The sequence below is a fragment of the Pecten maximus genome, chromosome 1 (genome assembly GCF_902652985.1).
Source record: "Pecten maximus chromosome 1, xPecMax1.1, whole genome shotgun sequence".
NCBI lineage: Eukaryota > Metazoa > Mollusca > Bivalvia > Pectinida > Pectinidae > Pecten > Pecten maximus.
Window position 1 is genome coordinate 39151101 of NC_047015.1, and position 15221 is coordinate 39166321.

The 15221-nt window shown below is 34.6% G+C and overlaps 1 protein-coding gene across 6 annotated transcripts in view; it reads left to right on the forward strand.

Annotated features, from left to right (window-relative positions):
- The window catches only part of LOC117333283 (transmembrane channel-like protein 7), a 30771-nt gene extending 16318 nt beyond the window's left edge, over positions 1-14453 (forward strand). For all 6 annotated transcript variants that reach the window (XM_033892549.1, XM_033892534.1, XM_033892542.1 and 3 more), the window contains 15 exons: positions 1019-1070; positions 2242-2323; positions 2888-3153; positions 4883-5034; positions 5925-6069; positions 6299-6460; positions 7130-7290; positions 7793-7943; positions 8353-8450; positions 9227-9340; positions 10128-10203; positions 10988-11115; positions 11390-11557; positions 11962-12040; positions 12281-14453. In XM_033892549.1, the coding sequence (XP_033748440.1) occupies positions 1019-1070; positions 2242-2323; positions 2888-3153; positions 4883-5034; positions 5925-6069; positions 6299-6460; positions 7130-7290; positions 7793-7943; positions 8353-8450; positions 9227-9340; positions 10128-10203; positions 10988-11115; positions 11390-11557; positions 11962-12040; positions 12281-12400 (1954 nt within the window). In that variant the 3' untranslated portion in view covers positions 12401-14453. The remainder of the gene's footprint in view (positions 1-1018; positions 1071-2241; positions 2324-2887; positions 3154-4882; positions 5035-5924; positions 6070-6298; positions 6461-7129; positions 7291-7792; positions 7944-8352; positions 8451-9226; positions 9341-10127; positions 10204-10987; positions 11116-11389; positions 11558-11961; positions 12041-12280) is intronic.
- The last annotated feature ends 768 nt before the right edge of the window (positions 14454-15221 follow it).

Below are 15221 nucleotides of genomic sequence, written 5' to 3' on the forward strand. Positions count from 1 at the left end.
TTAGCTAATGACAACTAATATCATTGACATTGATAAATGTTCATGTAACTTTAACTCAAAATCTCAAGGTCACATATGGAAGTTCAAATTGCATTATGAATTAATGTAATAACTTTTTAACTATTTACTATGTAATTTTTAATGACTGAACATGTCCTGAAATAAATGTACTTATGCAATATTATGCAACATGCTTCTCAAGGTAAATGCAATATTATGCAACATGCTTCTCAAGGTAAAGTGTTGAAGTGGTCACTGTATGAAATTAAATGAGACACAAGATCAATTTCAAAACTACAAAAAAAATCCTTATGTGATATAAAACAGATAAATCAAAATCAAAATAGTTTTATCACAACAGAAAGGAGTAATTAAGAATACCCTGTGCTGCTGTGGCTTGAACTAGCAACCTTTCGCTCACAAGCCAAACATCCTACCTAAAGGCTAAAGCTAAATTCCCGCTGAGCTAGTAAGGTGGCCTACATGTATACTCTTTACTTTTACATTAGTTTAAAAGTCTAAATTATGCATCCCTGATTCCATACCTATGTTCGTTAGTTATGAGGGTTTATATTGTTGCTTTGGACAGTTTTTAACTTTTGCTCAAATTTTGAAAAATTGAGATCCATTTCCAGAACATTGTATTATTTCCCAGGTGAAGGATATTTTTGATTATTTCCCAGGTGAAGGATATTTTTTTATTATTTCCCAGGTGAAGGATATTTTTGAGTAGAATCATTGCTGAAATTATACACGTATGCTACCACAGTACACTTCAATAACAAATGCACAATTTATTATTTATTATATATGTGCACAGTAGCAGTATTAATGCAACTTTTTTTTATTTGAGGTATTTGTAAGAATTGTAATGTTCTACATTACCTCATTATATGGTTGAATACAATATAGTCTCATTATGATAAATAAAAAAAAACATGGTTTGTAGATGAATATGTTAAATGACTTAGGAGTTTTAAATTTGACAGAGTTAATTTGATCTCCCTTGTCTTCACAGAGACTCCACTCTGACCAGGATGAATAGGCTGAACATGGGCAAGGAATCCAAGGTATTGTAATATGTATTTCTCTTGACAGGCCACTAAATATCTCTAGCCGACTCAAACCGCGGTGGCCGAGTGGTTAAGGTGTTCCGACACTTTATCACTAGCCCTCCACCTCTGGGTTGCGAGTTTGAAACCTATGTGGGGCAGTTGCCAGGTACTGACCGTAGGTCGGTGGTTTTTCTCCGGGTTCCAGTTCCAGTCCTATTCAAACCTGCACATTGTTAACATTTATACTAGAATCAGGGTGTGATATCCATAGAAGCTCTGGTCAGTGTAATACTTCTTGCATATACTCTCTCAGCCAATTTCCAGCCATCAGCTGCTACCAGGTAATACTTGTATGAGTAACTGTGAGTACCAGCTGGTAACACGAGATGATGTTATTGGTGGTCCCTTATGTATTATACCTTAATAAGTTCCTAAAACTGCATGTTGCAACGGCTGTCATCCTGAATGAGATTTCCTATCATTGATTTCAGTTGTTTACGAAACTTGATACAGATGACCAGTTCCTAAAGTAGTTGTGTATATTCAATTCGTCGGCCCCATAGAGAATCAGGGATTTTCTTCTTTGTTGTCTGCTTAGGGCACATTGAATATGACCAAAATTGACCAAAATAGATCTTCTGCCTCCATTGTAAATTTTGGGATCTTAAATCTTACCTTTCTTTCTTCGCTACTCTGTCTTTCTGTGCTTTGTTTCTCTAGGTGTCTCCTTGACACCTGTCCTCATATTACCCTGGCTGTCGTGAGAACATTAAACCTCTAAAAACAAGACAAACAATTTTTCATTCAGCTTTTTTTCAAGCAAGAGCTAGAGTTATGCCCCTTTACTGATTTCCTTATTGTTGGAGTTTGGGTATATTGATGTTGAAATAGCTTACAGTTAAAGTTGATCTGCATTTGTTTGATTGAAAAAAATTTTGTTTGCTAAGTTTCGTTTAAAATTTGGATGAGGAGCATAATGTATAATTAACATTTTTGTTACTTGACATATATCAAAACATCATAAATTCATATTGGGAAGTTTATAGGTATTGATAAGGTATTGGTAAGATTAAATTAAAAACAGTACAAGAACATTCATGAATAAGTAATTTTCCAGCTTTTGAGGATCTGCTAGGGTGGTAAATTATATCATGTTAACTATATAGTACATTTTTCTCTATTATAGACTTGGTTCCGGGTAAAACGAGGAGGCAAGGAAGTGATGCAGCACTTCACTATATGGCTGAGTGTGTTCAAAGAAATTGAGGGTAAGTGTAGATTTCTCACGAAATATTTACACACAAAGATGATTACTAATATGTAAAATTCATATTATCATGAAAATAGATTTCATGAAGAGGTGTAAAATTCATATTGATGAAGATAGATTTCATGGAAGTTTATCAGTAATCTAATTCTGATTCAAAACATACGAGATGTTGAACATTATGTACATGTCAGACACTGCTATTGAACTAGCCTTGGTACTCTTAGTATTACACTGTATTTGAAATATTAGGCTTGAAATTATGTTGTGCCATGATCGTGTAATTTCAAGAGCCGGCTATACAGGACCTGTGGGCCTCTTGTTGTAAGTGAGCAATACAGGACATCTGGGCCTTTTGTTTTAAGTGGACAATACTGGACCTCTAAACCTGTTGCTTTTCACCTAAGCAATGTCATTCATCATTAATTCAATTTTCCTTCAAACAGTGCAGCTTTCCCTTGACTTGCTGCATTAGACAAATAGGAAGCTATGATGTTTATTGAATTAACACAATACCTAATAAAAAAGTAAAAAAAAAACAACAAAAAATATTTTCTTATTTCAGGCTCCTATGGAACAGCCATTATGACCTACTTTCGGTTTATAAAGTGGTTGATGTTTCTTAACTTCTATATTATGATAATAATGTTTGGAGTGATCACAGTGCCATATTTGGCCCTGGGGCCCTACAAGTTTGAGGAATCTGTTAGCCCCGAGGTTGGGGGATACCTCCAGTCTGTCAACTGTACGCTGGACTACGTTGACTATAACATCAACTATACAAATTCAGAATCCACATTTGAGAAGGTCCTCGATGTTCTACAGGGAACGGTAAGTCTATATTGTGCTGTGGAAATCAAATGTTTCTTATATATCTATTTTATATTATTGTTATCTAGCTATTTCATACAATTATTGTTTTTTAGCTTGTCTCTTCGAATAATGATCCGGCATCAGCGTTGCTTTTCCAACTTTAAGTTTTAGGTGCAAGTGTTGAAAGACATTAACATACCACTTTATTATAATTGTACTAAAGTGATGATATGTAAGTTTAGGCTCCCTGTGGCTTTATACTATCCTCTCCTGGAGTCGAACTAAGGGATTCTTTTGGGGGGGGGGGGGGGGGGGGGGGGGGGGGAACCTGCTTTTTGATGTGTTTGGAACTTAGACAAAAACTTTTAAAGTTTTTGGTGAAAGTGTTGAAACGTATTAACACTTCACTTAATAATTGTACTAGGGTACTGATAATTGACATTAGGGTCCCTGTGGGATTTGACTATTATATTATATTATCCTCTCCCGGAGTCAAAGTAAGGGATTTTTGTAGAAAAAAACCTGCTTTATGACATGTTTTGGACTTTGCCATTTTTTGCATTTTTGAAGAAATCAGATATTTGTCAGCTATTTATGAATTATGTCAATTAGGGTTGAGTATCACAAATTAATTCTGTCAAGTACACAATATAAATATTATTTATCCAACATGCAAAGCAATACAAATTTATATAATATGATTATTTATTGACAAACATTTGAGAGACGAGCTATGCTGGTCTACAACAGCTCTTGTTAGCTCACCAGTTACGAGTAACCGTGAGCTAATGCTGTCACCCCGGCGTCCCTGCCGGCGTCCGCGTCCTACCCCACTTTAAAGTTTTTGGGATCAGTTTTTGGAAAGCTTCTAAGTCCAAAAGTATACACCTCACACCCTTCTCATATGGTTTATACATTCATTAGAGGTCTAGGAGTAATGTTATGGCAAAATCATGCAGAACTATTTTTTGATTTTTTCACATTTAACCATTTTGTGAACTTTTTTTTACTACCAAAATCCATTTTAAGGTTTTTGGGGCAAGTCCAAAATTATTCTCTCACACCCTTCTAATTTGGTTTATACATTCATTAGATGTACAGGAGTGATGTTGTGGCAAAATCATGCAAAACAAATTTTTGATTTTTTTTTGGCATTTTACCATTTTGTGGACTTAATTTTTTTGGCACAAAAACCCTCTTAAAAGATTTTTTGGGTAAGTTTTGGAAAGCTTGTAAGTCCACACCCTTCTAATTTGATTTATACATCCATCAGAAGTCAAAGAGTGATATTATGTGACGTACAATTTCAAAATGACATGCTTATACATACATAAAAAATGAATGCATAGTGTGATTGTCGCCGCCGGTGAGCTTTTGTAATCATTGAAATCGCACTTGTTTATTCTGTTGTGATGCAGGGACATGGCACAAATTACCGATCCACAGGCCATATACATGTATTATCTATATAATACAGTACACAGTAACTGGATTGTGGGTTGGAATGCTCTGCGAAGTCCCTGTGCTGTGTAACAGAATAGATAATCTTGACATCCTAATGGACATCATTCTTTTATATCTCTCATCCATATTGCATTCATATCGATAATGAAAGCAACATGAAAACATTGAATGGTTAAGTAAACCACAGTTAATATAAATACAATAGAATCATAAGCTATCATATGACTATTTTATCCTACTTTTGCTAAAAAATACATCAGTAAGCAGTTCCTCTTATGTACAGGGTTGGATGGAGAGGAGGCTTCTTTTCTATGGAGTGTACTTCAACAAGACTTACAATGCTGGGGACGATAAAGAGGTCTACAACATGAGCCTGGCCTATCTACTGGCTGTAGGAGCCAGCTTTGTCATCAGTTTTCTTCTACTTGTCAAAAAGTGAGTTTGGGCAAACTATAGCTAGTTGAAGCAGTGACTAACACATCAACCTAGAACCTTTTCACATGTATCTGAGGGCTTCAGTGAAATTTACAATTCTTGTATAGTGAATTGAACTGCTATTATAGTTGTGTGATTAATCTCCAAACTTAAAATTAAACATTAATTGTAATGTTGATTTCCAAGGAACACACATTCAATTCTTATCTTTAGGAGCAATCTCATCCCTCATCATTCATATATAATTTTAAGGGCTGCATGTACTTATGTTTTTTCAACCTATTTTTGAAAAAATATGAATTTGCATTCAAATTGTCTATTCTTATTCAAACAGTAGATGAACTGCAGAAAACATTGAGAGTAAAATCTTAAACTGATAGTGAAGAATGTTTAAGTTGAAACAAATATTATGAGGTTCTGTGACACTGGGGGATGACTACTTCATTGCTCACCTGGTTTATCCTGGTTTCTAAATGTTAAGGTTTATTGATTAATCTTTATAAAATCTGGTAAAATACAATTTGTCCAAGCCACTATAAATTTATAATTATTAAAAACCACATAAATTTGGGCTACAATCTCAGTTACAGGTAGTAGAGCATCAGCAATCTGAGGTTGAGGTCCAAGATGGCGATTCAATCCCTAATAGGGACAATGATTTATGTTTCTGATTAAATTGAGGTCACAGGCTGTCATCTGCTGTCATGGTTATGTCTTTGGTCAAGAAAATTGAGCTCAACTGCTCAATATGGCATGCCATTGTCCCCCTGTATGCTTTTCAGTGAGGTAGCCACCGTCTACTACAAGGAGATCCGACCTCAGAATGTCCCTGGCTGTTCACAGGGCAATAAACCTAACAAATGGATAATCACCAAATGTTTCTATTACAGTTCTGCTAAGAATGTAAAGGTGACCCTGGGGATAGAGAAGACAGTGGCTCAGTACAGTAATAAAGTGTTTGCTGGCTGGGATTACTGTATCAAAGAAGAAAGGGGTGCAAACACTAAACAGGCCTACATTAAGACGGATATGAAGGTAACATTTTTGTGCTAAATGATGTACATTGTGGTGACATGCATGCTCTGACAGATTGTATTTTCTATCAAATTGATCACAGGGTATCATATCCGTTCTGTGTTTCTAATGACAACTGCAAATCATACCAATGTTGTACCAATGGCATTGGACAATGTAACCTCAGGTTAAGGTCAGATTAATGGTATTGTTGTAAGTTAGATAAAATATATGTGTTTTGTCCTTCAAGGCTGACCTTCAGGAGCAGAGGCTCAAGCTCAAGCTGTCCAAACAGACAATGAAGGACAAATGCCAGCTGTATATGATTCGTATCGTGATCAACATCCTGGTGCTTGCTCTCCTAGGGGGCGCCTGCTACCTCATCATCTTTACCACAGAGAAAATGTTGGATGTAAATATCACTCTAAAACTGTATTACTCTTCTTTTGTTTCTTTAGGAAAGGACACTCTTGTAGGTTTGTTTGGGGCCATGCACCTATAATTCCTGGGAAACAAATACTCTCTCCTAGATTTCTTGTGTGTTACATTTTGTGTGACATTAGTATTATGATAAAGGAATAAACTGTGTCTCTCAGCAAAAAATCTCAAGGGTAGCTATGACAACCACCTGTTGCCTTCTTCAGGTCTAACTCTGGTCAGTGAGTGGCTTAAGGCTAATCTGGTCTGAGATTCAGTCATGTGACTCAGGGATCATGAGATTCAGTCATGTGACTCGGGGATTATATATGAGATTCAGTCATGTGACTCAGGGATTATGAGATTCAGTCATATGACTCAGGGATTATGAGATTCAGTCATGTTACTCAGGGATTATGATATTCAGTCAAGTGACCTGGGGAATAACCCTTGGTCGTGTAACTGAATCACAAATTCATAGATCTTGTTAAGAGTTACTATTTAATTAACACAAAGACATGATCAATATTTAAGTGTTTTAGTTCCATTTTGAAACTTGAATGAAAGATAGATGTTCAGTAAAGTATCTATATCTCCCAGTAGTCACAAAAAGAAGTGTATCCCTGATTATGTATGTTAAAATAATATAATTTTCGTGTTTCAGTTATTAAAGAACGACCTATCCGACATTCTGGCCCTCTTTGTACAGTATGTGCCATACATTACCATCACAGCGCTCAACCTTATGCTGCCTTTTGTCTTTCAAAAGCTAGCTCAATTTGAACGCTACTTCCATGAAAATGAGATAAAAATCACATTAACAAGGTGAGTATAGCTATTTGAACAAAACACACTGACTTTGAATATTATATGCTGCCTTAACGCTATTTGGACCTCCTTTTTCAATTGAGTTCTGTTGAAGACTTGCTTATATAGATGTCATTTTTTATCACCTGTTCCAAACTTGAGAATTAAATGTTAGCCATTATTGCTGAAATACCTCTTTTGCTCTTGTTACAAATTACATGGGACAATTTTATGATTAAGAGCTATGTGTATGCCTGACATGTATTAGAATCATAGTTTACCAAGATGTAGCTTTCAATATCAGTTCCAATGGCAGTAATATAATATGATATGATATGATGTAATGTAAATGTGATCCGACTGAAAAAAATAACAAAATAAACCTTGTGAGGTTTAAATACCAGGTATGATATATATCTTTATATGGTATTACTAATGAAATGTGTCTAATGAAATATCAAAAAATTTAGTGTGTTCTTTACATCTGTATGTGAAATTAATGAAAAGTATATCATTTCAGATCCATCTTGTTACGACTGGCCTCCCCAATTGTACTGATAGTTATCCTGTATCGGCAGCTGATTGGAGAGGGGGAGGAGGAAGATCTTGGGCGGTGTGGCAATACTCGCTGGTCAACCAGCTCTGGGGGCACTGTTAAGGGCAATGTCAAGGTAATATCAATTGGTATGTTTAGGGTTAGGGTAATACATGTGGCAATGGGGAAAGTGTGGTGTGGGGGTCATTCAGCTAGATCTTGGGGCATTGTCAAAGGCTATGAGGCACACTGCTATGAGTGCTGGAAAACTGAGGTATACAGAAATTTTTGCTGCAAAACTGGGTTTATTCTCCTGGCATTTTTCAAGCATCTACATACAAATCTATATATTCTATACTTTTTGTTCATATTCAACCCTTGTTTTATTGATTTTGTATTAGAATTATGTTTGTACCAGAATTTGTACCAGAAATCTATCTAAATACAATGTAGCTTGAAATCATGACAGAATTTCTTATCACCCTTGAACATTTCATGTTATAGAGCATTATGTAAATTAGAATGGTGTTTATCTGTGTTTGAAGTGCTGGGAGACGTACGTGGGACAGCAGATCTACAAGCTGGTATTGTTAGACTTGATTGTGGAGACTGGCATTGTGCTATTTGTACACCTGCCACGCAGGTAGGTACATTTCGAGGGTTTGTACAGTGGGTAGAGGAAATCACTTGCATTGCTTTAAATGGACAGACAACTGGGCTTATTGCAGAAAAATATTGTACATAAATTCTTAATGGTGAAATGTACAGTACAAAAAAAAATCTTGTACATATTTAGAATGCATTCTACTAATAAAAATTCCACCTGACACATGTGTATTTGATTAAATATAATGAAAAATTTTCTTGAAATTCAAATTCAAGATGCTATCTTTAACCTCATGTTCAAATAATAAATTTTTTTACAATTGTCGTTTATAACTATACAAGATAGCAGAACCAATACTGTCATTTTCGAAAATAGTAACGATCTTGGATGCGTATACTTTCAAATACGTAACCAATGGAGACCCTTTATATATGTCCTTATTAATGTCGTTATGATAAAACTAAAATAAAGGCTTCTCACCATCCATGAACAGTATCTTACGTATGTTTCTGTATTTATCCACAACTAAGCTTCGGTCCACAAAGAAACTTCCTTCTTCATTTTGCAGAATTTTTAGATGGTAAACTAAAAGTGGTTCACAGATAAGCCCCGCCCCCAAACTTAAATACTAAACTTTTACATTAGGGGAAGGGTCTCATTTGAGTATTATGATCTAGATGTCATAGACATGTTTTAACTGCTAACTTCAAATAACTTGTCCTAAAGTTAACAGTCACTAGAAACCTGTATCTCCTTTCTATCACTAATACATCATTGGCTCCAGTATGCAGTGCAGTTTATTTCTTTTCCAGGTTGATATTTAATAAGTTTAGTTCAAAAAGTAAGCTGGTCAAACTGATTGGAGCTCAGGAGTTCAGTGTCCCTATCAATGTGGTGGACATTATATACAGTCAGATCCTCTGCTGGTAAGTTTATGACCAGGGCTATATTGGTACAGTAGAAGATTATATTTACATTCCACTCGTACTTCTGATGTGTCACTCTCATAATAAATTTACGTGTTGCTTTTAAATCATAAAAATATAAATAACAGCATCTCTCCACACCTCTTAGTCTACATATCAAAGTTGGTCAAAACCTGACATCTTTAAGCCCCGACTTCAAACTTTTCAGAGGCCAGTAAAAAATGGTGGACATTTTTTGAAATATTTGAGATGATTTTATGGAAGAAGCATTTTTAGTACCTCATATAAACAAATAGTTGTCATGTATTGCGACTAAGGGGTGGTGATAGCTCAGTCTGTTAGAGAATCGGCCATGTAACCTCAGGTAGAGATCTGAGGTGTGTGGTTTGAATCTTCCTACCAATGGTGGTTTTGTTTCTTAGGAAGATGAGAAACAGAAACAGTCTGTGCTTACGTGGTTGTGTAATTTGGCAAGAGCTTTAGACACTTTACCCTAATTACTCTGGTTGACATGTGACAGGATTCCTGTACATGTAGGTGTTTCAGTGAAGTAGCCAACAGCTACTACAAGGAGACCCCACCTCAAAATGGCTGTTCACAGTGCAATAATCTAACAAACGAACCAAAAAACTTTATTTCACCTAAATTTGTTTTTTAATTTTCATGTTTCCTTATCAGCCACAAAATAATAATACACCACAAATATTTCATGTTATACAGTATAAATAGAAATGTAGAGGATATGAAGATAGTTATGTATGCTTATCAGTGTGGTGTTCTATTATAGGTTGGGTTTGTTCTTCAGTCCTATCATTCCCTTCATGGCATTCGTCAAGTGCTTCCTTTTCTTTTATGTCCGAAAGGTAAGACTTCTTCGTTCTCATTAGTCATTTCATGTATATATACATCTATATCTATATTGTTGAATTTATGTACATAATGTATTCTTATTGTTATGTGTATGTTTATTTCATCACATTCAAAAGACTAGCAGGTACAATCATAGGGCATATGGTACATGTATTTAATACATATATATAGTAATAATCATTATACCTTATGTTTATAACAGTGTCTTGAGCGTGTGCCCCACTCTATCTGATTCTCGCCATAGTTTATGTTCTTGTCAGTTTCGTTTCGTAATTATTGTTTTGTTTTGTAATTATTAAAATATTGTGATTATATAAATTAAAAAGTCTACTTAATTTGTTGATTGAACTTTACTTTTTTTTTTTTTTTTGGGGGAGGGTATAAAAAACAATTTATGGCCGTGTTGGTAGGGTGATATGAAGCTTTGTCCACCCTCAGCAGTCATATTTCCCTCAGGCTATACCATCGGGGGGGGGGGGGGTGAATATGACTACTTCAGGTAGACAAACCTTCATATCACCCTACCAGCAGGGCCATAAATGTATGATATCCTATAATGGTACCTGTATTTAATGCATGAATATAATATTAAATATCTTATAATACACACGATTCAATATTATGAATATGTGAAGAAGTAGTTTGAAGTATTTTTGTAATTGAAGTTAATTTGTCTGCAAGTATTTCTTACATTAAAATATTAAAACATGTAATAATAATACAACTACATGTATTAGGTTATTGTGTTTTTATATCATTCCTCTGTTTCATCCCCAGTTTTCCTTATCCAATAGTCATATGGAAGATCGTCCCTTCAGGACATCACGCTCCAACTCACTGTTCATGACAGTGTTACTGCTATCCTTTATATTGGCGGTACTCCCGATTGGCTACATGATTGGGAAGTAAGGAGTCTTGTTTTAAACATCTTATATTGTAAAGATAATGATAGATAATATTACATTATATTTCATCATTTTTTCATGAGTGTTAAGCAGGTTAAAAAAAGTCTATTTGTTACTTACTAATTGTCCGAGGTAAAATTGTTCTTATCAATATTAGTCAGATGGATGCTATAACTTATATCTACATTTTGTATATGTGATCAACTAAGGCAGACCTATATTTTGCTTTATAGAAATATCAATATCACATGGGAAATATGATTTATGTTTGTAGCATCGCTCCTAGTCAGAGTTGTGGCCCTTTTCGTGTGTACAACTCTACAGAGAGTGTGATGTTTGATACGATTACCAACACTGTACAACAATGGCCACCAGTTGCCAGGGAGATTTTCTACTTTGTGGGTACAGCAGGATTCCTTGTTCCGGTTATCATCGTTATGTGGTGAGTAGGAACACGTCCTGGGCTAATGGTAAACTCGTGAAGTAATGCTTGTAAACTATCTACATGCATATGTAATGACTAAGGTCTTAATTCTACAAAAATTACTGTGTGAACATCGCATTCCAGTCATTTTGAAAAAAATTTTTTGTCTAATTGAAGAATCAAAATCAAAATAAATCTCAGAGTATATGTGATTGGTGATTTAAAATAACTAAAAATTTTAGAACATTTTAGATTTTAACTTTACAAAATTTTTCCTTTTTTTGTGTGTCTGATTGGTGTTGAGTACATATAAATCATGGTGTGCCCCTGGAATATAGTTCCTATTTGAATGATACAGGCTATAAACAACTGGACTCTGATATATATATCGACTATCCTAACATTAACTACTGTGATTTCAGCCTTATAATGTATTACTATTGGCTGCTGGGGTCGGGCTACAAGAGGACAGAGAAACTACTTCAACACCAATTAGTACTGGTAAGTCTGATCGTGGTATTCATGTGTACTGTAAAACACTACACGGACATATATATCAGATCTTTAGCCAAACTCACTACCAGGAGGTTAAAAGTATATTCTCAATGACCAAAGCTCATAAAGTGACCTGTACTGTCATCTATAATTTCAATTATTTATAAATTCATAGAATTTGATAAAACCTTATTGATCTGATGTTTGTGATCATAAAACAGATTCAATATTGCATTTTATTTGTAGGAGGGACGAGATAAAAACTACCTCCTGGGACGAGTGAAAGAGTACCAACTCCTGCGGCCAAGGGATGACAGCGAGGATGTATTTGACTTTCTGCAGACAGATGTACTAGCAGGCACTTAACAAATATCATTAATCTCCTCTTACTTTGTAAGGGAAAACGTCTCACATATACTCAGGGTAGGGTCAAATCTACAATTCTTAATGTATTTAAAACGGTGCTTCTCTTATGTGTATCTAGAAGGTTCAGTAGCAGTGAAGGAAACCAGTATATGTTTTATGTAAAGAGAGTTTATCTTGTTAAAACAATGTCAACATTTGTATTTTCATGGATACAGGACATTTGTTGTTTTGTAATATTTCATGTATATATGGCATTAAATTAAAATCAAATGATTTATTTTAACATATTAACAAAATGCAGTACATTTTTTTATTGTAAATTACAATGATTTATCTATATGGAATCTGAAGTGTATCATCAATGTTCCTTTACTTAAACATTTTCATACGAAAGCATTGTTCTGATTCAGGAAAAATCTGAGTTAAGGAATTTTGCTCAAATTCTGAAATGCTTACCTTAAATTTTATGTTAAGGAACATTGATGAAACTATTTGTTTATATTAGTGTATATTTCAACTAAAAAACAAGCTTATCCGATCATGCATGATGGTAGTCAAATATGTCACTGAGGACTTGTAATCATTGTATTTTCTGCAACATTGCAAATTGCTATGATATGTTTTATTGATGTGAAGAAAATAATAACAAAAAAGGATTTCAGAAACAGGCAGATGCCTAGTATGCCATATACTAAAGAATTAGTAAGTTGGAAATACTTGTGCCCGATCCCCAATGTCCTTGTTTATGACAAATACAAATATATGTTTAAACTAAACTATTCTGGAAATGAAATGTTTGGAACGGTTAGTTTATTGAAAGTGAGATTAAAACTGCTCGAGTATGATTTGGGCAGATATACAAGAATTAATTGGAATGTCCATTTATTGGGCAAACTGGTGTTGTTGACAACTGTAAACTTTTTTTGTATTTTATAACAGTTGTGAAACAACTTATACCAACTAATATTAATCACACTTGTTGGCCCAGATGAAGGTCTGCAGGGGGTCTTACTATTGAAGGAAATTGAAGTAGCTGGTGAAAACCAAAGTAGTCTAAGGTAGGTGGTCCCCAGGTCTTCCCAATTAATCTGGGGATTGAACCCAAGTCGCCTAGGTTAAAGGCCAGTGTGTTACCGCTGTACCAACCAACAAATCCCCACCACCCTTGTTGAAAAGAGTTTGTATGGTATATTGTACTCCTGAAGTGTTCCATAGATTTCAAGGAGTCTTAGTTTACTTATCATTATGCAAGATAGTTATGTGCTCAAAGTAGTTATACATTGATATGGTGTTTTTTTTTTTGTCGCTTATCCAATGAATATTAACGCATTAAAGAAAGGTGTTCATTCTGCTGTTTGTTACCAATGAACATTATTTTTCATTTCATTAAAATTCAGTCTATGTACTGCATCAGACAATATGTTTGCAACAGAGAATTGTTTTATCTTATTCTGCTGTTGTACAATCTGTTTCATGTATTTTTATATTATATACATACAAAATTTACTATCATATGTTCATCTTTGTATTATTCTAATTTTGTTACAATATTTCATATTCATTATATGTTGGTTATTATTAACTGTGCACGGCACTGATTTGTTTTTCACATTAATGCATTTACTTTTAACGGTAATCTCAAGTCTTCCTCTTCACAATTTAAATGTCTTTCATAGTGAAACATGCAATTCATGTTCTGGATCTTTTCCCCAGAACAATAAGTTGAAATAATTCATTATATATATTTACTGTATGTAGTTTTAATGTCACAGGTAACGAAGCGAGACCCCCATCTTATCCTCAAAATTCAAGGGGGTACAATCAACGTTAAGAGGAGGTAACTAATTGGGGACCCTTGGATTTTGAAGTTGTACTATCTGTACTACAAAAACCATTATTACGGAACATTCCTGCTCTCCTCATATGATGTATGTCATGTTATTTATGGCAATATAGATAGTATTTACATCTGTAAGCACATACTTCATTATACATCAATAATCAATTGATTAATATGAACATATTAAATAAAATTATTTTTCTACAGGTTCAATAGCGTTGTGTTCCTGATTTTATTATGACATTGTATTAAAGAAACATCTGTACAGCTGTATAAAGCTTGTTCAAATGAATGACCTTGACCTACTTTCAGGGTCACCGGGGTGACAGCCTCCAGATAGAATCTTCCGTAGTTTTTACCGTAAAGGGCCTCGTTGGTAGCACACCTTCTCGCTTATCACATTAATTTTACATTGGCATGATCAAGTGTTTAAGTTGTATATATTTGTGTAAAATGATAAGATAAAAACTGTGTTTACCCAGGTTTAAACCTATGAGCTGTGATTTGTGATTACAGTATAGGTTCAATTTCGCCAGTATCCGTGATCTGTGTTTTAACTTTCATAACCTTGATTGCATACAACTTGTATGGTAAAGGCCCCAGTGATACCGAACTTAACAACCCTATTGCCTTTTCAGCAAAGCTTTCAAATGATATTTTTAAATAAATGAAGCTATATAGCTACATACCCATAAATGAGTAAGTGACATCTTTCATGAGAAATAAACCTTGACGAGGAAATGAACCTAAATGTTCTATCCCAATAACACAAAGATAACGGGAACGCCAAATTTAGACAGACTTAATTAAAACCAGTCTGTTTTGAACTAAATGTCCCCGACACCAAATTAATCATCTACGTATACATATAGCCTTCCTGACAATCAGTCGCATGTCTATAGATTGCTGACTGGATCCGGTTGACAAAGGCAGTTTGTGTTTTTGTCGGGTGGTGATCAACAATTTTCTAGTGAAGTTTTG